The sequence below is a fragment of the Passer montanus genome, unplaced genomic scaffold (assembly GCF_014805655.1).
Source record: "Passer montanus isolate IOZ18808 unplaced genomic scaffold, ASM1480565v1 scaffold61, whole genome shotgun sequence".
Lineage (NCBI taxonomy): Eukaryota > Metazoa > Chordata > Aves > Passeriformes > Passeridae > Passer > Passer montanus.
The window spans coordinates 4,579,764-4,600,270 of record NW_024371149.1 but is presented as its reverse complement, the minus strand read 5'-3'; the positions used below and the strand labels follow the sequence as shown (position 1 = coordinate 4,600,270).

Sequence of the window (20,507 nt, the reverse complement as noted above, 5' to 3'; positions counted from 1 at the left end):
TCTTTCGAATGCCTGTGTGTGACTTCTTACACCAGCGCCCTCTTTATCTTCACGCTGTATCACCTGGTTATGCAGTCCAGTTCAAGCTGTTTGGGGTGCTGTACACAGTGCCTTAGACACCTGCAGGGGAAAGGAATCTCTCCAGGAGGGTGCTGCTGGCTGGGAATCAAGGCTGAGGAAGAGCAGCTCAGAGGCCAGCTGGGATCTGTCATTTGAGGGTGTTGTGTAGTGCTGCTACTGAATTCCAATTTTCAGAAAGGAACCCCTGTGCTGAGCAGCAGCATACTTTGTCCCAGTGCCTTCATTGATTCTTCTTGGAAATGCTGCGTGTGCTGCCTGTCTGTGGAAGCAAAGTCCAGCAACAGCACCTAATACAAGGCTGCTCAAAATAACACATGTGTTTTGTCATACCTGAACTTTCAAAAAGCTCTCCTCACCCTCTAGATCTTTGAGAACAGCACCTGCTTCCAAAGAGTAAACTTGCTTCTTTGCCAAAGCTAAAGAAGATCTTTAAAACCTTGGAGGTAACAATTCCTTTCTTGACTAGCTATGCTCACCTGATACCCTAAAGGTGTGGCAGTTGCTATACTACCAGCCAGGTGTTCATTAATAAAATATCTGAAAACAATTACCATAATAGTGATACTTTTATTAAATTTCTTATGCTTGGATTACAATGGATCCTGGAGTGGAGAACTATACAGTATGTTACACATTATAAATACATTTATTTCTGGAAAATACATGAACACATTTAACATAATGCTATAATAAAGAAGAGTGCTAGTTTATCTTAGTTTTAAAAAAACCAAAAAACAACAAACATAAAACACCCAACAAACTTATACCATGAATAGAGAGGGTTGTAGAAAATACCTGTTCACAATGCTATGTCTTAAAACACTGTAAATTCAGTTTGCACTGATTCACATTCTGTACAGTCACCGTAAAAAAGCTGGAGGGATAATGAGGGATGTAAGTTAATGCAGGATTTTTGTCCCCTGTATTTATGGAGATATATACAGAATATTCACAGAATAATCAAGTCATACATCTTTCTAGCTTTGGATGAAGCTAGCAAGATATACAGTGAATAACCAAGTCCTGCAGCTGCAGCTACAGCTGAAACATTAAACACAGCACCTACTTTAGGGTGCTAACCTTGAGTCAGCACAGCCTTTTTTTTCTTTTTAATGGTAATTTGGGTTTGGGTTGTGGGGTTTGGTCATTATGTTTGTGGGGGTTTATTGAGATGCTAAGTAACAACAGTAGCAATCCTTCTGAGTACTTGAACCCTGCCCTCACTCATCCCTGCAAAGATCCTGTTCTGGTTTGGAGGACTAGGATGGTTGCAGCTGATGTGGGATGAGCAAGGAAGAAGCATCTGTTATGGAAAAACTAAGCCTGCTGAAGCTGATCATTCCTGCCAGCTTGTCAAATCTTGGTTCTCAGGCAAGTTGGGGTTGGGGAGGGATTTTTAATCAGCAATTGCTTGACTTGTAATTATATTATAATTTATGGGGTAGAACAATCCTTTATCAAGAGGCAATGTTATTTTACTTAAACCTTTACCCCATGTGTATTAATTATTTTGCTAGTACCAATAAGAGCTAAGTCTGCAGAGACCTCTGCAACTATGGGGCGTTCAGAAGCATGCACTGCCTGGTCCTTGAGTCAGGAAGCAGTGGACATGTGGCAATAAGGCAGCCACCACACACAGTCATGGTGTTTCACAGTTGTTAGTGTATCCCAAAAGAGCACCAGTTTATAAAGGATGTATTTGTAGCCTTCCTTGTAGCCTTCCTCTCCTTCTCAAGTTTTCCTAGTAGAGAGAGGGCAGGCGGAGCCATACAGCAGCATGACTGCTCCACCTACAGCCTCAGGCTCCCACCTGCACAAACAGAGCACTTCAATGGGACTTAAAAGTATGAATTCAAGCCTGGTGTCCTGTCCCCCATCAAAAAAAGAGAACAAGATTGATTACACAATGGCTGGGGCAGAGGCTGCCCTGGATGCCCCTCCAGTCTCTCGAAAGGCTGATTCCTGCAGTGCTGCTTACTCTGGTCTTTACAATGAGTGTGTACAATGCCAACTTCTGTGCAGTGCAGCACCAGAGTCCAGGGACCTCTGCAGAAGGAGCAGGCCCACGGGACAGGAAGCTAGTAGTGGATTCAGGAATGACCTTAGCTTTACATATTTTGTTTTCCTGTTGGATTCCAGTGAAATGGCACAGCTGGCTATAGGTAGCTCTGAAGGGAGGAACTGTGCTAGGGACAGAGACTGCAACTCAGGTTCCCAGAGGGACGAGGCTGTCCTTTTAACAGCCACCTCTGCCCTGTGCAATGAGTCTCTGGCACTCCTCCAGATGATGCTATGTTCCATAAAGCTAATGCTTATTTCAGCTGGAGACGTCCCCAGAAAGTAACGATAGTTTAAAAGCTTTGGTGTTTCAGGTAGTTCTGTTCCCAACCCAGAAAAGAGGAAGAATTTCCAAATCTTAAAAGTCCCTGTTGCTTGTGTTGCCAAGATGCTAACAGCAATTTTCATCTGTGGCTTGACTTTTTAAAGTACATTTCAGATTCGGGAGCAAAGCCATACATAGTTGAGCATGTATCTGCCCACAAACCCTTCTCAACATCCCCCTTCCCTCTTTCCCTTCCAACACTCAATTCAGAGTTGCTCTTTTGACAATTGCAGGATGTAGATTGCACAGAGTAACCCCGGGATTCTTGATTTTGTGTCCTTTGGTGTTCTTGCCTTGACTTTCTGAAACAGAAACATGCAGTGAATATGGGATTAGAGAGAGTTTCTCTATATTTAGCCTGTGGGCTGAGCTGGGAAGGTGGCAGATGAAGCTGAGGCCAGTTTCTTTTAGTCTTTGTTAGGGACAGATTGTCTCTTTCCCAAGATGTCTCATTGTCTTATTATTTGGAAGTCTTTTGACTGACTGCAGATAAATGAATCTAGTGCCTTTTATGTTTTGTAAAAAAGGCTGTGTAATGTAGCCTGTATGACTATAGTTGCCTTTAAATTGTGGGTTAAAAAAAATACAGGAAGCCAAAAGCTGGAGGACTATTAAAATTAAGATATATGGGCTAGTTCTCAGTAGACATCAATCCACATAATTTGAACTTCAAAAACTGGACTTATTTCTGTCTTTGCAAGCTGGAGTGTATCTGGATGAAGGAACAGGACTGCCTCATTTTTGTGCCAAGAAGAGGTGAAAAACCCCAACCCACAAAGAAACGCATGCTGCTTTACTTACTTTACCTTGCTCCATTTGACTCAGGTTATCAGAAAGGCCATAAGTTTTCATTCTTTGTATTTTGTCCCAGAACAATCATGGAGTTTCTCTCAGTTTTCCTCAGCTCTGAAGACATAATATCTGGCCTTAACAAATGGAAAAATACAAGTGAAGTTGACAGTGGCCAGAGTGCATGGCTGTGTTATTAACATTAATATGCTGTGCATATGTATTTAAGCTATACCCAATGCAGCTTCCCCCTCTCCAGTGTGAAATTCCCTAACAGATGCTGTCCACATATTTGTGGCAGCATTCAAAAAAAGAGCGACAAGATGCAGCACTTGGCAGGGAGTCACATTGTAATGGATGGACACAAATATAATTTTGTTCAGAGTAGCCAGTAATTTCTGCCTAGCTGGAAGACAGGGGATAGACATGTGGCTGAACATCATGCAGAATTTAAAATTTCTGGCCTAAAATAGTAAGGAAATGAAGTGTTTTGAAGAGCAATACTGTGCTAGTTCCTGTGGACTGTCTCCAGCTTAATTTTTTGTATGTTATTTATTACATATGATTGAAACAAGTATAATACATCCTGTTTGTTTGAAATTACTTAGCTCAGGCCTCCAGGACTTATGACAGACAAACCTTTTGAAACACTTTCTAGACACATCTTTAAAATAGGTTCTGTTTAAGAAAACAAAGTTGTCATTTGTTTTTGGGGTTTTTAAAGGAATATTCGAAAGTTATTTACAGAAAATAAATAGCTAATAGCTATTTACTTCAAATATTCAATTTTAAAAATTTTCAACTCAAAGTCCTGACTAATGTGGTGCAGAATCTTTATTTTGTGAACTACTATATTGTGGGGTTTTTTAAAATATTGTACATTTTTATGTTCTGTTCTGCTCTTAGCTCTTTTACAATGGACCAGTCAATCTTCTGCCTTGATGTTCTTTAATTCTTTGGTGGTTTCTCAACCCGGAGCACAGGATTGAGAATACCTTAGTATTAATCTTCCAGGTGAAGAGCATCACTCAGATCTGAGGTTCTTGTGCCCTTTTCAACCTTTACTACACAGTGTTGAAGAAGGGGTCTTGTAATGTTAGAACTGCACTGTCCTTGCTAGCTTACTTCACACTAACTAGGCATCATATAGCAGCAAGCTTCTGGTGGCTTCAAACTGAAACCATCATCTTTACCATGAAAAATACTGTATTTGAGGTTAGCTTGTGCCCATGCATCTGCATTAAAGCTACAGCTCCCATAGATACCCAGGTGGGTGTATCTGCTCTGGAATGTCAGGAGGGGATTGCCTACGTTAGATCCTGCTCTGGAAAGTGGAGGACCTTGTGCTGCTTAAGTTCACAAAACCAAAATGAAGTCAGTCATCAGTCTGTTCTGGTCCTTTGCACAGAATAGATGCTGCTTTGCAGGAGCAAATGTATTAGCAAGAAAAAGAAAATGAAATGAAAACCTGAGCCTATTTGAAACAATGTATGACAAACCACTGAGTCTTGTGCCAGTATGTTTACTTTGGCAGGCCTCCCCTCTCTCCTGCTAAAAGAACCAAGCTCTCTCTGCTATGAGAATTCTTCTGTGGATGTTTAAAAAAAAAAAAGAGAGAGACAGAAAAGAAAAACAAAACAACCACCCTGCAGCAGATCATTCATCATACACAGAGTAGGAGCATGAAAGGGGATTTGTTTCGACCTAGTTACAAAAACAAAGAGACTTTCTCTAATTGCCCAAATGACTCAAGTGGGACTGGGTGTCAAAAGCAACAAATCTCTGACTCCTTCAGAACTTATGTTAATACAGGGCACCAGGCTCCAGCCTGTTCCAGTGCAAGACCTGGAGTCCAAAAAAGCCCAGGTAAGCAAAAGCCGGCCAACTACATATGTCTGCATGTACAAACAGGACCAGCAGCCAGGACAAACATGTTTAATAAATTATAACAAAGACAGTGGCTTTAAATGCTGACAGTATCAGGGCTTCAAGGTTTGCTTTGCCAAGATTTGCAGGTGAGTGAGACTTTATTGCTTTACCATTCTGGTACTGCCACAGGAAGGGTCTCTCTTACTCTCCAGCAGCATTTGCTGGTCTGTTATTGATCCACTAAGCCTAACTTTTTACTTCACAGGAGCCTGAGGGCAACTGCATATCCAAACTGCCACGTGAACACCGTGGCCACCTTTTCCACACATCACTGAAAAGGACAGGGTTTGTACACTGCTATTGCTGGGTTTGGGGTAAAAAAAGCAAGATCAAATACAGATAGGGCTGGGGAATAAGAGCTAAAATGAAGGAGAAAAGGAAATAGAGGGAGATAAGGGGCATGAGTAGAGGGATGGGTTTTATGTAGATATACGGGAGAAGAAAGTAGAAGAAAAGGCCATTCATCAGCTACTGAAAACAGCCTGCAAAAATCAGTGTACAAGAGCTCTGAAGATGCCTGCATACAGCCAGGCAAAAAACTGTCCATTTGGCATCTCATTGTACAGTATTTCCATGATAGCAGTAGTTGTCCATTCTAGGAGACTAATTTCTAGGGAGCTAGAATTTCTGCTAGGAGCCCTAATAAGGGCTGACCCTTCATTGGAAATATATGAATTTAGGCAGCTGATGACCTAGTCTTCAATTCTTATGTAGGGACTGCTGGTGCTGTCCTCTGTGCTGTGGAGATGGGGCAAGCAGAAAAAACTTTTCTGAAACCCAAATAAAATTTCTGGTTCTATTCAGGTTTAGAGGGAAGGTTCACAGGAGTTTGTATTTTTTCCCCAGCTGGTTCACCATCTATTTTAGATGGAACTGTTTGATCTCTTTCTGCTTTGTGTTTCTTTCAGTTTCCCAAACAATAGGAGGAAGCTCTCCTGTTACGTGTGCTTGGGCTCCAACCAACCTTTTCCCAGCTGGAAAAATCACTCCATGTATTACAGAGGATTTTTTTTTTTCCCCAGCTGTAATTATAAGATTTCCAGTTCCCTTATGCATTTTGTAAGGTAGGTACAGGCTGTCTTAAGGATAACAATAGGACATTCCTGAGTGCTTAAACAACTGCTGTTTCCCCACCATCACCCCCTCTAAAACTGGAGGGGGACTTAAGCACATTTGAGCTGTTCCGCTGAAGGTTACAGAGACCCCAGCTGAAAAAACATTCAGGGAGGTGCACAGCTCCACGTAATGCTCCAGCTTTGGTGACTAAGATACCCAGGCTCTTCCTGTTACCTGATTATATACACAAACACTCCAAATTCACCAGACTAGCTGGGAGGACTTGGCAAGTGCACAGGGAATATCTGTGCAAGGGACAGCTGGCAGAACTGTCAGATGGACATGCACAGCACAGTTTAAGAGGCCAGGCTACAACCAGCCTGGTAGACAAACTTGCCCAAGGGAGCAGCATGGATCCCTTCCTTAATAGAAATAAGACCTCATACTTGACCCAAATGTTCATCTACATCAACAAACAGGTCCCACCCATCAGCATACATTCAGCAAACTTCATCTCTTCGTCCTCTGACAAAACTATCCAGCTGATCCTGACTGTCCCATCCCAACACACATCAGGTACAATAAGGTCTGTTCCACTAGATGAAAGGTGGGGAAGCGGGCAAAAGAGAACATTAATGCTGACTGCCATGCTTAGGAGGGAGAAGAAAGACAAATAACTAGGCTATAGAATGGCTCTGGCTAATTGTCATCATCCCCTTGCCCTGCTGGGGAGAAGTGCCTTATTTTAGGGACCCTAATGTTTCCATGATTCTCACACAGGTAACATCCAGCTGGGATCCTGGAGCATCTGGGCACTAAGGAAGCAAACACTACTGCTAGCCAGGACCAGCATATGCAACAGAAATAAGGTAAGGAATGGTCTTCTCTGCAGCAACAACCAGAGGTAAAGCTTCTACCACCTCCTCCCAACAGTAAGGGAAAATCTCCCACAGCATTCGCTCACCTATACAGCTGTGGGCAGGACCTCTTCAGAGCAGCAGAGGACAGCCCCAGCTTGTTCTGGTTTGTCAACCGTGTCTTCCTCATAAGATCTCTCATTCTCCTCCAAGCATGGCTCTCACCCTAGGGAGCAAAAAGAAACCACAACTTAAAAGACCAGAGGCAAGTAGCTGGCAGACTTCATCTGGTCAACACATTATTCTTTGGGATACTCCAGGGTGGTGGGAAGAGGGAAGTTTCTTTATTTCAGACAGATAGGAGTCAGGGCCCACAAAACAATTTTAACACTGCAGTGATGCCCAGTGGCTAGCCTGTACCTGTACAGGACAAGGAGACAAGATTGATGAACTCTGAGTAATGCCATCTTTTTCATATTTTGTTTGGTAACATTTCTCTACCTAGGACTCCGCTGTTCCTTCTGATTTAGGATTTCAGAGAGGGAGGTGCCCTCACTGAGTAGCTGCCTAAGGGCACGTTTTACCCTATTGTTAGGCTGTGCTAAAGCAGAAGATTGGTTTGGTTTCCTACCTACTCACATGCATGCAGGGGGCCTTTACAACAAAAACCAAAAAAGCAGTTTTACTCTCTTATCCTTTCTATTAGGTCAGGTGCATTGGTATCAGCCTGTTTTAAGGTGGTAGCTTTTGTGGAACACGAATTAGAAGAGATCAAGCCTTTGTTTCCCTGTCACTCAGCAAGCCACAGCTATTGGCCTTATATTTGAAATGCTAATAGAGATTATCAGGAGGTCAGGGAGTCTCAGGAGGCCATCTCTAATCTTTGGTCTCTCCAGGCTGGGTTTATCTGGACTCGTGAACTAAATGGAGCTATGAATACAAAAAAATATTTTTTTTTCCAATATTGTTTTAAATGTCCTAAAGTGATGACTGGAAAACCTGGGGAACAGAACAAAAATTATCATATCCCAGAACTAGCTTAACAGAGGGAAATTATTCCCATTTTAGTGAATTTCTCAAATCATTGTCACGTTCCTGACATTGTTCTGCCCTGTCCCGAGGTTCCTCCTCAGTGTGTGCTGGTGCTGCTGTGCACCATACAGGAGTTGTGGCCACCTTGAGAGCACAACCTGGCAGCTGCCCAGGCACACTTACCAGCCCCAGCAATGCCTATTGCAATAGTTCTTCTTGGGAATCTGCAAAGTTTTCAGTGCAAAACTTCAGATGAGGCCATGGCTCAGCTGAGAACTGCAACACCTGATTCAGTGCTATTGAGTTAATTGCATGTAAGCCAGACTGTTTACTCAAGGAAACAGCAAACCTCTGTGTTTACTGCTAGGATTAATGTGTGCTGTGGAAGGGTTTTGAGGCCTCAGCAGTTAGTCCCTCGTTGTGCTGGTGATGTTTCAGACAAGCAAGCACTGCTGATACCGAAGAAAGCCTGAGCAGCTGATGCTCCTGTAGTCCATGAGAGTAAACTTCGGGGGTGAGTAAACCTCTATTGTTCATGCAATGGTGTGCACTACACGGGCTTACTCACTGATAATGTAGACACAAGTTAAATATATTCTGCAAAGGCAGTACGTACCGAGATGTTCTTGCTGACGTCCAGAGCCTAAGAACAAAAGGGAAATACACTGATAAATAACAAGACAGCGAGACCATCTCCCAGCGTTTGCAACAGATTAGGCTCTGTTCTCAGCTCTGCACTGGAATGTACTCATAGTCTTGGTCGAGTTCTTTATTTCTTTTTAGACTCAATCCCTCACATGTGTGATAATCCCTTCTTTCTCCTTCCACCTCTCACCTCTCTTTTGTATTTAAGCTGCCAGTTAATGTGTATAGTACCTAGTAGCCTGGGGGTAAGTGTAACAGACAGAATTCCCATACAGTACAGAATACCCATACAATATCTGCACTGTGGGAATAAATGGTGCCTTTCATGTTCAGGGTACAAAATGCAATACTAAGTGACAATACTAAGGTGTGGTTTAACAAGAGAGGATGAGGATTCAGTTTAAAGAGATCTTGGTTCTGTGGTCCTTGAAGTCATCAGAACTTCCCACATGCTTAAAATCCTCCAGAAGCTGGCTGGACACAAGGCAGAGCATAGAGCACCTTTCAGGCCTCAGCCTTAATTTGGGTTCTGAAGTTCATTGAAGAGTTTGTGACCTATCTGCAACTTAAGGGTGGAAATTTCATGAGGTCTTTCCCGTGAGAGACCCACTCCTTCCTCTTTCCTGTTTGCAGGGCTGGGAATACTCTGATTAGAGTCTCTGCTCTGGCATTTCAGCACTTCTTAACCCCACCGGAACATGAAAGTGCTGAGGCAGACACAAACAATGGGAAAGAAAGGGAGAGGAAAGCATTCGTCCTCACTCCCTTGGACTTTAGTAACACAGATTTGCTGAAACACATTCCCTGGAACATGCTTTTGAGGACTGGAGCTAATTACATTGATATGCTGCCAGTCTGGTAATAAGTGTGGCCAGCTAAGGATTGATCCACTAAAATTTTAGTTAGTGGTAATGAATACTTGATTAATCTCACTAGCATCAGTAGTGGAGATACTTATGACTGAGTCCGCACAGTAAGTTATTTGGAGTTGGTGAGGACTAAACCTCATGCTGCTGTCTGCAGTCCTCCTCTCCCCTGCACCAGTGATCCATTAGTGCCTTTCTTGGCATAAAGATATAGTCCTTCTTCATTTAAGGGTGGGAGCAGAGAGACACAGACCCCCCCTGACCCTCCCTGGCCCAGTTCCACTTGGTAGCTGACAAGGTTGGCTTGCTCTCCTGGCATCTCACTCTGATCTGCCTGAGCAGAACTTCTCTCTGCTTCTCCCATGGGTCCCACTCAGAGTCAGGTTCCAAGCTAATCACTCACCTTTCTTACTGCAGGGTCCTTTGACAGAAAGGCCTGTCCCTCAGCCATACTCCCAACTTCTCTGAACTCATTCTCCTTGTTGTTCCTATTGTTTGATGACTTCCTGAGCCCCATCATCGGCTGGCTCTTTCCTGATTCCAGATATCTCTCACTTCCTGCAATGAAATGCAAGGACTTATTCTTAGCAGTGTCCTGCTAGGATGGCCTCTGGGCAGTGCTGGCAGCAAGTTATGACTTCAGATGGGATGAGAACCCTAAGGACTTTAAGACGGGATAAGATCCTGTGTGATCCCAAAGGTTCTGACTCAATTCTGAAACGAAGTTGTTCTGTGTTTCACCAGGTATTAGAAATAAGCTGAAATCCAAGGTTTGAACTAAACTGATCAGGCTCATTTAGTGAGCTGGTTCACATCTAACAGACTTTTCATCTGGTTTTATCATCAGGAGGCTGAGCCCAGTGTTTCTCAGCCTTGTGGAAAAGTTGGTCTCTGGATCCAAGCTTAGCAGCTGAGGCTTATTTCCACTTGGTCTGTAGAATAAGTCACCCTCCAGGAATGGATTCTGTGCCTACTTGAGAGGGTAGAAGACTAACAACAGGCATAAGGTTTTCCATCTTAGACCAAATCCTTGCCTGGGTGGAGGGAGCTCCACTAATGGTCCCATTCAGGCATGCTAATTTTCCAAAAGACCTATTTTATAATTCACTTGTCCTAATCTTTACAGCTACAAAACAAAAACCCCCGATTCACACACATGAAGCAGCCAGTGTTAAAATCCTAAGTACAGACAGAGCATTTTTAATTGCTTCTCTTGGATTTCAGCTAGGGTTTAGTTCTACTAAAACCTTGCTCTGTTCCCAACTGTCTTTCCTTGGGAAAAGAAAGTGGCTGGTCAGCTTGTTTGACCAAGTGGTGGCAAACAGGAGGGCACGTTAGAGGTATTTGAACTCACCATTGCAGCTGCTCAGCTTCTCGCTGTTCACTCCTATTTCTGGGATGATGGAAAGATCAGAAGAGTTTCCAGTCTGAACCAAGAGGCTGTGAGGTCTGCTCCTCCCAGCAAAATTTGTTTTCATGTCTTGATATGAGTTAAGGAAGATACTGGCAGCTCCACAGGAGCAATGTTGCAGAATGTATTCCTGTACCAGACAAAAAGAAAATATGCAGGCTCTCAGGCTGCAGCAACCCAAGGTAATGGGTGGTGTGACACTACAGAGAGAAATTGTAAACATTCCAGCCCAGGGATGTCCATCCTTGTCCAAGGACCTACCAGAACCCAGACAAATTATTTAATTCTCTAAAATGCTGAACAGCCTGTAGTTAGTAATACACAGCTTTCATGGCTTCATTAGCATTAACTTAAATTGCCTGATACTCAGTGTCTTTTCAGTTTGTTTCCCAGAAGGAATTGAATATGAGTTTCTAAACAGAGAGCTGCTCAGCTAAGGCACTAGTGTAAATAAACAGATCAGTTATAACAATGACTCATATTTTAAGATGTTATTTGTTTTGGAGCATGCACAGACAACAATATCTTGTATTTTTATTGATGGGATGCCACAGTTTTCTTGTGTGTTACCAGCCAGATGGACTGTATGTGGTATTTCAGTCAGTGTACTTCTGCTGTTGCTGGTGGGGTGAGGAAGAGGAGATCTTCTCCCTTGCACAACCATATTACAGAAGAGTTTAATAGGATAGGAAGGAAGGAGAGCTTTATCCAGCTGAAGCAGAAAGGGAACCAAGCCTTTTACTAGTGTTGGAACCAGAACAGGCCAACACCAATCTAGCACCATTGGAGACCCCCAAGCAACTGACAGTTTCAATGTCACTTCTCATCTGAATATGTTGTCACAGCAGCATGGCACTTTGCATCATTAATACCTTTGGGAGATGCCTAGCAAATCTGATGAAACATGCTGCTTTTGGCCCATGGTATTACAGATTTCCCTGTAAAGAAAGGATGTGGAGCAGCAATGCTCTCTTTGTGTCCCAGGATCAAAGCCATCATTTCAGTGGTGATGTCTGTGCATCTCTCAAGAACAGCATTGCGAGGATTGGTTATCTGCAATCCTCGTGACCAGCTCTTAATACCATGTTAACCCCATGTTTTGGGGGTTGTGTCTTCCCTAGCCATGTCTGGGACATGGAAACCTTTCATGCTTATAGTCTACATGGAGAGTGAACATGGTTTGTAAAGGAGTCTTTGGATGCCCTCCAAATTGTGGATGGCAATCTTCATGTTTCATGGCAAATAGGGGTAGCAGTGCTCCTCTTCTATTCAGAGGGGCTATGACTGAGGAACAAAATGATGGGGAGCTGCTCAAATATAGGAGATCCAGGCACCACAGGATACCCAAGAGTGTCTGGTTTTTTAGACCACGCTGCAAGCACTGAATGTTACATCTGAGGATCCAACTCCCCACTGAACAGTATGAGACAAATGCATCTGAGAAGACACTGCTGAGAGACCTTCAGAAGTACCAAAAAGATCAAAGTTTCAAATATTTAAATGAAAGCACAGTGCCTTTTATTTCAGTGGGAGCTGGGGAGGGGGCATGTACACCAGATGATTTTGCAGCTTGGAAGAGTTACTTTTAGCAATGACTCACAGCTGTAAAGCTTCGGGAAATGTGTTAACAATTCCCAGCTCTATGTAGGAGGCTGCATTCCTCTGAGTGTGAGAGATGGGTACATGGAAATGGCAAGCTACTCTGCTCTGCAACCTGACTCAGAACTTGGCTTTGGCTCTGAGGAGGAGTCAGTCACCTACTACAGATCCAGTCCCAGCAGGTGGGAGAGCAGCACCAGGGGAACAATGACACTATCAGGAGAGTAAAAGACTCACCACAGCACAGCTGGGAAGAAATAGCTGAGTGTGATAAACCCTTTCTGTTCCTTTGGGGAGTGTTAAAACAAACAAAAAGGCAGGGGAGGGAAAAAGATGGAAATCTGGCATGATGACTGAAGAAGAGGTGGGGTAGAGCTCAATGAAGTATGCAGGGGCTAAAAAATGTTGATGGAAATGCTAGGACGACCCTGAAATTATTTGCAAATTTCAGTGAGATTTTCCATCTAGCTATGGCTGATAAAAATGACAAATGGGAACACTGAAATGGTTTCATGTCAGAGATTCTTCATCTGGCAGCTCAGGAGTACAGGAAGTCAAAGAAAGCATGGAGCTGGGTAATGGTATCGCTGCTTCTCTTTCCCCTTGTGTCTGTTTTGTGAAAAATTCTGGGATTTTGACAGCTTGAAACCAGAAGGAAATGAAAGATCTTATAATTCAATGGAGCTTACTATGGAGCTCTGTGGATTTTGTTTTGACAGCATTGAGGAGAGGGGATGTGTTCTTGGGAAGTTTAGTGTAGCGAAAAAGAAGTTAGTGACTTAGAGCAGGCCATTTCATGAGGTGAGAAGGGTGCTTTTTAACTCGAAAGAAGCAAGCATTTGGGAAACAAAACTGAATAAGAACAGAAACTCAAGCGCAGCCTCAGGAAACTAAACCCACTGTGGTGGGTGAGGCCTCCCTACCCAGCTCAGATGGGTGTTGGATGTGGTAAATTGTCATCTTCCCGCACACAGAACGTTCTCTTTGGGCCTTGAGTTTATTATTTAAGATGTATTACTCAATGGAAGATTCTATGGTGTCTGCTTACCTCTTTTATCTGATTCATCTTCTGCTCTTTCTGCAAGCTGCACACTTGTTTTTGGAGACGCAAGTTGTGCTCCTGAAGCTGCCCAATCTTCTCAATCAGTTGGCAGATGTGTTCTAGATATCCCAGACCAGATCCCAGGGCTTTGCTGTTACTTTGGTTCACCTGCAATGACAATGCATCTTGGACCATGGAGTAACAAGAGAGCAATTCTTACTAGGAGTTGAGAGCCCTGTCTACTCCTTAAAGTCATGTCCTGTGATAAAGTCAGGCTTGCTCTTGCAAGGGGCTTTGGTCTTACCACAGATTTGAGCTACAACATCACTTGCTGAAGCTCTTTTCTGGATTACTCAGCAATTTCCACTGTCAGAGGGAGTCTTCTGACTGCTCACAGGCTGATGCAGAGGAAAACCTCATGACAGCCTGTTTCTAGTCCCACCTCCCAGGCTAATTTTTGTCTTTGACTGGCACCAGAAGCTTACAAAAAAATATGGTACAACTGTATGTAGTGGATGGCTGAGGCCCTCTTAGCCCACAATCCTCAGTACAAGTCACACTTATATGTACTGAAGCTGGGCTTAGCTCCTACCCAAAGGCATGTATCTGTAGGTTGCATTGATTTGCTGACTTGTGACCAACTCGAGGGTACACTTTGCTGTACTCTGGCCCTCGTCACAGGTATGTCTGTGAGAGAAACATACTTAAATCAAGCTGCCAAAGTGAAAGAACATCTTTCCACTAGTCTTTAGTAGATCCCAGCTTACATCCCTGCTGCTACTTTCTCTGTCTTAAAGAGATGCCTGAAGAAAGTTTGCAGGAGCAACTTTGCTGTCTGGCTGTGGAAGGATAATCTCTACCACCGATTTCTCTTCACCCAGGACCTGGCAGAGTCTCACTGCTGCTCAACCAAGGGCAACGCTGGAAACAGAGAGTAATCCTATGGCAGAAGAAAAGCTATGATGCTTCCCAGCCTCCTGCTCTGCACCTCACCATTTCTGGTGCCAAGACCTCCCCATGCACAGCGAGTGTCCTCCCCTGTGCCGTGATCAGACTGTGTCAAACGTGCTGCTAACAAACACATGCAGGGACTCACTTCCACCTTGGCGCTGCCTGCTGATGTGCGTGTGATATCAGTGAGTAAAATAAGCCTCGATCTTTACAAAAGCAGTGCTCTAAGTTTATCTTACTTCAAAAAATAAGTTCCCTCTACAAAAGCAGGAAGCTTACTCTGTCTCCTTTCCCACAACAATCTACATTTTTGGGGAAATGCCAGCCCTGGGACTCTTCCTGTCTTTTCATTATGTCAGAAAGCTCATGGTGTGTTCAAAAATAATCAACATTAGGATTTACTCTTTTTTAAACAAATGATGATACAACATTATTTATAAACAGGTATTATTAAATCCAGATGCTTTTGTGTCTGAAGTTGGGACAGAGATTGTTGACTCCAAGTCAAGCAGTCATTCATTTCATGACTTTTATCTTCCTCTCAGGCAGAGCCTGCAAGAAGTGGTGGCAAGACAAAAGTTACTCAGCCATAAAACAGAGTATTTACTGTGGCTGTGCAATGGGTAGGGGCACAGCCCCAGGACTCAAAGGGAGAACAAAACATATGTTGTATGTGGTGGGAAAAGCTTGAATCAAAGCACTATAATCAATATACCTGAAAGCAGCTAAGGATTTGGGGGTGCCCAGTTGAGAAGCATAATTTTCAGAAAGTACATGGGTATCAGCTTCTGAAAATTTGGCCATTTTGAGTTGTCGCAAGATGAACAGCCATTTTTTGTACACTCTTCCAACAGATAGTCAGAAGTTCCTTATTACCCCTGAAAATATAGGCTTTCTTCCACACTCTACCCTCTTTTTGGAACTAGTGACCTAGCAACTCCCCTTCCTGCTAGTATGCTACTGCATGACTGCTGGCATGTCTGTACTGCCCTAAGGAGACACTGAGCCAAATCCAACCCATTATAGCTGTGGAAACACAAGGGGAGGCTACAAGGGAGAGACGAGGTCTTGGAGAATGGGATAAAGTAAAACATTTGGCTCTAACTTAGATTGGAGAAAAAGAATGAAACATTTGACTGTGACCTCTTCTACTTAGAGACCCTCTTTTTGCTCCATATTTGTCCTGTGCTTAATGTTGTACAGTTCTGCTTCATGTCTGTGGCTGCTGGGTTTGTAGGGCAAAATGGGCAGGGGGAGGAGAGAAGAAGGCTTGGTTTTCTGTGCTCTGTATCTAGGGCTGAAGGCTCTGGAAAGCAAAGGTGTATTTGGGACGAGCATGGAAAAAAACCTGGTTTTTAGCAAAAGTTAGAGAGAATCTCTAACTCCTGAGAGTAAATACAAGTGCCCAGAAAATGAGAGGGAAAAGTTGTAGAGTAGTTGCTCCAGGTCTTGGGGCAAGGTGGATCTACCCCTGTAGAGGACCTAAACCAGACTGGACTCAATAGGCTGAAGATCCCTGTTTCACAGCCAGCCTTCAGAGGCTGCTTGGGGCAGTTTGGGCTACCTAATAACAAATTAATCTGCATTTGATTGAAGTGATCTCAGAAAGAAAAAATCAGGTAGAGCCTCCAGTGCTTGCACATTTCTGCCAGCCTCCTCTGTGGTCAGAATGCAATGGTAAAAACTTCTAGGGGTGTGCTTCACCCTGCCACAGGTCTGGTTAAGAGTAGAATTGCTCAGATTTGGCAAGTGCTCCATAGAGAATATTTGTGTAATTTAGCTGGTTGTCCCCAAAACAATTGCACAGAGAGAGCGTCTCTAGGAACCCTTCAAAGACTTTGTTTTTTCATAGACTGGAAATACTTAAAGACCCCTAGCTATCTTTTTGTGATGCCAAGTGCAGCATAGACTCTGGTCTGTCATGTTCTGGTCTAAATATTTTCCTCTCAGCATCTGAGACAGTTTCATACAAGTACTGAAGAGTCAGCAACCACAAGAAAACTGCAAACATTTTCCAGGATGTCTCTTCCATTCTCTGTCCTCCCAGCTGAAGCTTCATGATGGAAATTTGTCCTACTCTCCACACGGTAATTGTCAAATAGTGTTGGAACAAAAGCTGTGTGCCTATTTTTGAGATGATGAAGCCCATGAAGAAGGAAAAATATCTTGTCTACTTTTCTGTAAGGTGAAGATGTGGAGGATCATAAAGACACAATTTATGACTCACATGGTTAAAGCTTCTCTAGGAAAGTAAGAATATAATGTATAAATATGTGCCAGATTTTGCTTTTAGGCATGAGACTGAGCCAGACCCTCATCTGGATGGAACAGAGTTAAAGGCTCCCAGTTATGCTATGCTGACTTACTCACATTATGGTTTTTTGACCCTGAGGAGTTAAGATGCACTACATTGACTGTACACCTGTGTAACCAAAGAGGGATCTCTGCCCTTGTCAGTGCTCACCTGACTAAGTTTTGGGCACAGGTTTTCAGTATGTGTGTCCCTGGCAATAAACCATAACAGTTGTGCTGGCCCACACATTTCTTAGGAAGCTTAAAAATACAGGATCAGCATCTGCACTGGGAACTCTGGCTTATCTAGAGCCCTCTAGTCAATATTTTGATTGGCAAATCACATCTTTTCCTCTGTGGCTACACAGCTCACAGAGGTGGGAGCCTGTCCTCTTGTCTCTGGGGAATATTGTGCTCACTGCAGCACCTGATCACTACAAAGATTTGAAGTCCAGTGGGAGCTGCAAGAGTGAGAGTTGCTTTCAAGTCTCTTGTCCAGCTGATGTATAATCAAAATCTGCATGTCTGATCATCTGGTCAGCACTTTGCCCAGCCTCATTTCAGCCATTATCTGTTACTTGGATGCATGCGATGTGCTTTTCTGCAATTGGGCTCAATGGAGAACTGTCCTGAGCTGGACCTGGCAGCACGAGCTGAAGATGATGGGCAGTTTGCAGGGGAAGCTTTTCTTTGTTCAGAAAAATTCTCAGTGATGTATCTTGTATTACCTTGGGTTTCTGTGCTTCACACAATGCTCTTCACTTTTCTTTTGCATAGTTTTGGGTTATACTAGGCTCCATCCTGCCATACATCCCTCACTGCGAGCATGGCTGGTGCAGGCAGCACGGTCACTGCAGGGACCCGACAGGGAACAACGTAATTTCAACATACATCCCTCACTGCGAGCATGGCTGGTGCAGGCAGCACGGTCACCCGACAGGGAACAACGTAATTTCAGCCCTCCCATCCCGGGCCCAGAGCAACCAATTAGTGACACCACAGGCTGAGCGGGAAGCATTTGTCACTGGTAGCTGACAGCACCGAAAGGCTTGTGAATAACAGGAAAGAGAAGGATCGTGCTGTGTATTTCTGACGGCTCCACCCTGCTGTCCAGGAGGGGCTGTGCTTGCTGATATCTTCTGATTTCCCCTGAGCAGCACGCACAGGCAACGGGCCTGACCATCACAGGTAGCCCTATCCTTCCCCTGAACTGTACCACTCTGTAGAGAAACATTTGGACTGCTTTGGCCCAGGATAAATAGCACCGCGTGAATAATGATTTTTTTCGCTTAATGATGACAGTGCTCCCATCCTTTTTCTTCTAGGAGTATGGGCTAGGCTGACTTTAAATGTAAACTTTATAGAGCATGAGGAAGTGTTTGTAAAGCAAAAGCATCAAAAGCTACGTATCTTCAAACTTCAAGCTTAAAAGGAAATGCTTTTATTTAGGCTTCAAAGTTGTTTCTCTTGTTGTTTGACAGCTTCCATTTTCTTTCATCTTTCAAAATGTAGGCAAATTTCAAAATAACAAGATTTCAAAACAAAAGATCAGAAAGATTTGTCTAAAAATGCTGCACTGAAATGATTTGATGTATATTTTCAGCCAAAGCCATTCACCAACTGAATCCAAGTGGTCAAAACATTTGGTCATTTCCAGTCTCTGTTTTTCAGCATTTTCCTTCCTGTTCTCTTGGAAGTGGCCTCAGCAGTGAGGGATGGTCAGGAGGACATCAAGGGACAACTTCATCCAGAGACTGAATCCTTGTTTGGCTGTGGTGAGCCAGTAAGCACAGTTGGCACTGCTAGGGAAACTCAACTGCTCTTCTGTTACTTGAATGTTCCCAAAGCCATCAATAGAACTGAGGAAGATGGTGTCACCTATAACTAAATAATGCTCTCACTGAGCATTAACTATAAGCCAGTGTAAGCACTTTTGCATTTTTATCAAAATTAATGTAATGCAGCAGGAATTTATTTGATGGAGCAATTTGGTTTGCCATGTTCTTGCCAAGGAGGGTAGGAATACGCTGTGCTGGCCTGCTTTCTTTCAGGCAACAGTGATTCATTTCCAGGGATATCTTAGTCCCTCATAAGACAACAGGCCATAGCAGAGGTTGGTTTCTAAGTACCATTTTGTGTCTTGGACAGGTTACAGGCAAATGTGAAAGCCTGGAGCAAAGCCTCAGATCGGATGAACTGAGATGCATCTGTCAGCTGTACAGTCAGGTGATCATCTGGACCTCACTTCTGAACAGGATTCTGGTGTATGACAGTGAGGACAGGTCAGCCTGCTATAAGCTTGGTGAGGGCAGAGGACTCTGCATCTGCCAGAGGCTGTCCTGCTGCTCTGAGGCACACAGAGCAGCAGCTGCTGCAGGGCTGTGCAGCAGCCCATGGGCATTTCTCGTCTCAGCCAACTTCAGTGCTACCTGGCATCCCAGCAGTTTGAGGAGTGCTGCTCTTGAGATACATCAGCCTGGGGGTGTGCTGTGAAGAGGGGCAAACTTCCCCAGCATCTAGGTCACAGCTGTATTTACACAGCTCAGAAAACAAAGAAAAGTGCTCTAGGGCACAGGGCTTTAGCACTCAGCCAGTGAGGATATTAAAAAGGAGGGGAGATAAACCACCAAAGCTTAATTTCCTCTTCAGCTTCTTTCTAATTTATTCTCTTGTTTATTTAAATGCTTTGCTATGGTAAACTGAGGCTCCATTTCGCTAAGGATTTAAAGGAATTTCACAGGCATACAGAGCTGTCAGACAAGACCACATCTGGGTGCAAACTCTCCAGAGTGCAACAGAGAACTTAGGTAACTTTTTATGAAGTCTCCTTATGGTCAGATTCTGCTGCTCTCATCCTTTCTTGATCTCTCTGTCAAATGGCCAGATCTGTTTGGGATCTGTGCAAATTAGACATCTGTCTTCTGCCATGTGTGAAATAGCTCTGGGGAGGAAAACACTGCTCAGATGGGTTGTGTGTTGCTTGTACTGCCTTGATATGCAATGTTGACAGAGATAAGACATCTCTGACCTTCCTCACTGCTCAAGAGGGTTTGGCATGCTGGAAAGGAAGTCCAATGCCCGATTGTTCAGCGCAGCGAGGTCATGGTTAAATTATTTGCACAGCACACATCACTTGTTACTTGGCTTCCTCCCACCCATCTCCAATTCCAATTAATCACTATTACCACAATGAGCACCCCGCAAAAAAATCCCCGATAGGCACCATTTAATGCTTTTGTGTGTTTTGGTTTTTTTCACCTAGTCTGCCTTTCTCCTTTTTCTATCCCTTTGCTCATGGGACTCTTTGGTCTGTCTCTCTGTCAAGAATCAGGTCTCCACTGAGATCTTTGCTTTGCTGGTTCCTGGAACCCACTGCAGCGTGCAGGCAAGGCAGTGATCTGTCCTCACTTCAACAGCATGAGGCTTCAGGCAAAGAACTGGGGGGAGCTTTAACAGCAGCTGCTATAGGAGAAGGTGCACAGAAGGGCTTTTTATTCTCTTGTCAGTGGCAGGGAGTAAGGAGTGGGACAACCTGCTGAAATTAGGTCATTGCAGTTTGGTCCATCACAGCTAT

At 43.8% G+C, this 20,507-nt stretch overlaps 1 protein-coding gene and 1 long non-coding RNA gene across 6 annotated transcripts in view; one reads left to right on the top strand and one right to left on the bottom strand.

Moving 5' to 3' along the window:
* Positions 1–628: 628 nt before the first annotated feature.
* Positions 629–20,507, bottom strand: part of LOC120510917 — a 31,362-nt gene continuing 11,483 nt past the window's right edge. For 4 of the 5 annotated variants that reach the window (XM_039727282.1, XM_039727284.1, XM_039727285.1 and 1 more), the window contains exons 3-9: positions 13,697–13,858; positions 10,993–11,179; positions 10,042–10,196; positions 8,744–8,770; positions 7,203–7,321; positions 3,271–3,390; positions 629–2,766 (exon numbers count right to left, since the gene is read on the bottom strand). In XM_039727282.1, coding sequence (XP_039583216.1) covers positions 3,294–3,390; positions 7,203–7,321; positions 8,744–8,770; positions 10,042–10,196; positions 10,993–11,179; positions 13,697–13,858 — 747 coding nt within the window. In that variant the 3' untranslated portion in view covers positions 629–2,766; positions 3,271–3,293. Of the gene's footprint in view, positions 2,767–3,265; positions 3,391–7,202; positions 7,322–8,743; positions 8,771–10,041; positions 10,197–10,992; positions 11,180–13,696; positions 13,859–20,507 lie in introns of all 5 variants that reach the window. The other variant, XM_039727283.1, reaches the window with a different exon arrangement.
* LOC120510918 lies at positions 3,397–17,762 on the top strand. The gene is made up of 3 exons (XR_005629622.1): positions 3,397–7,107; positions 8,495–8,641; positions 14,572–17,762. It is a non-coding gene; the product is annotated as an uncharacterized LOC120510918 (long non-coding RNA).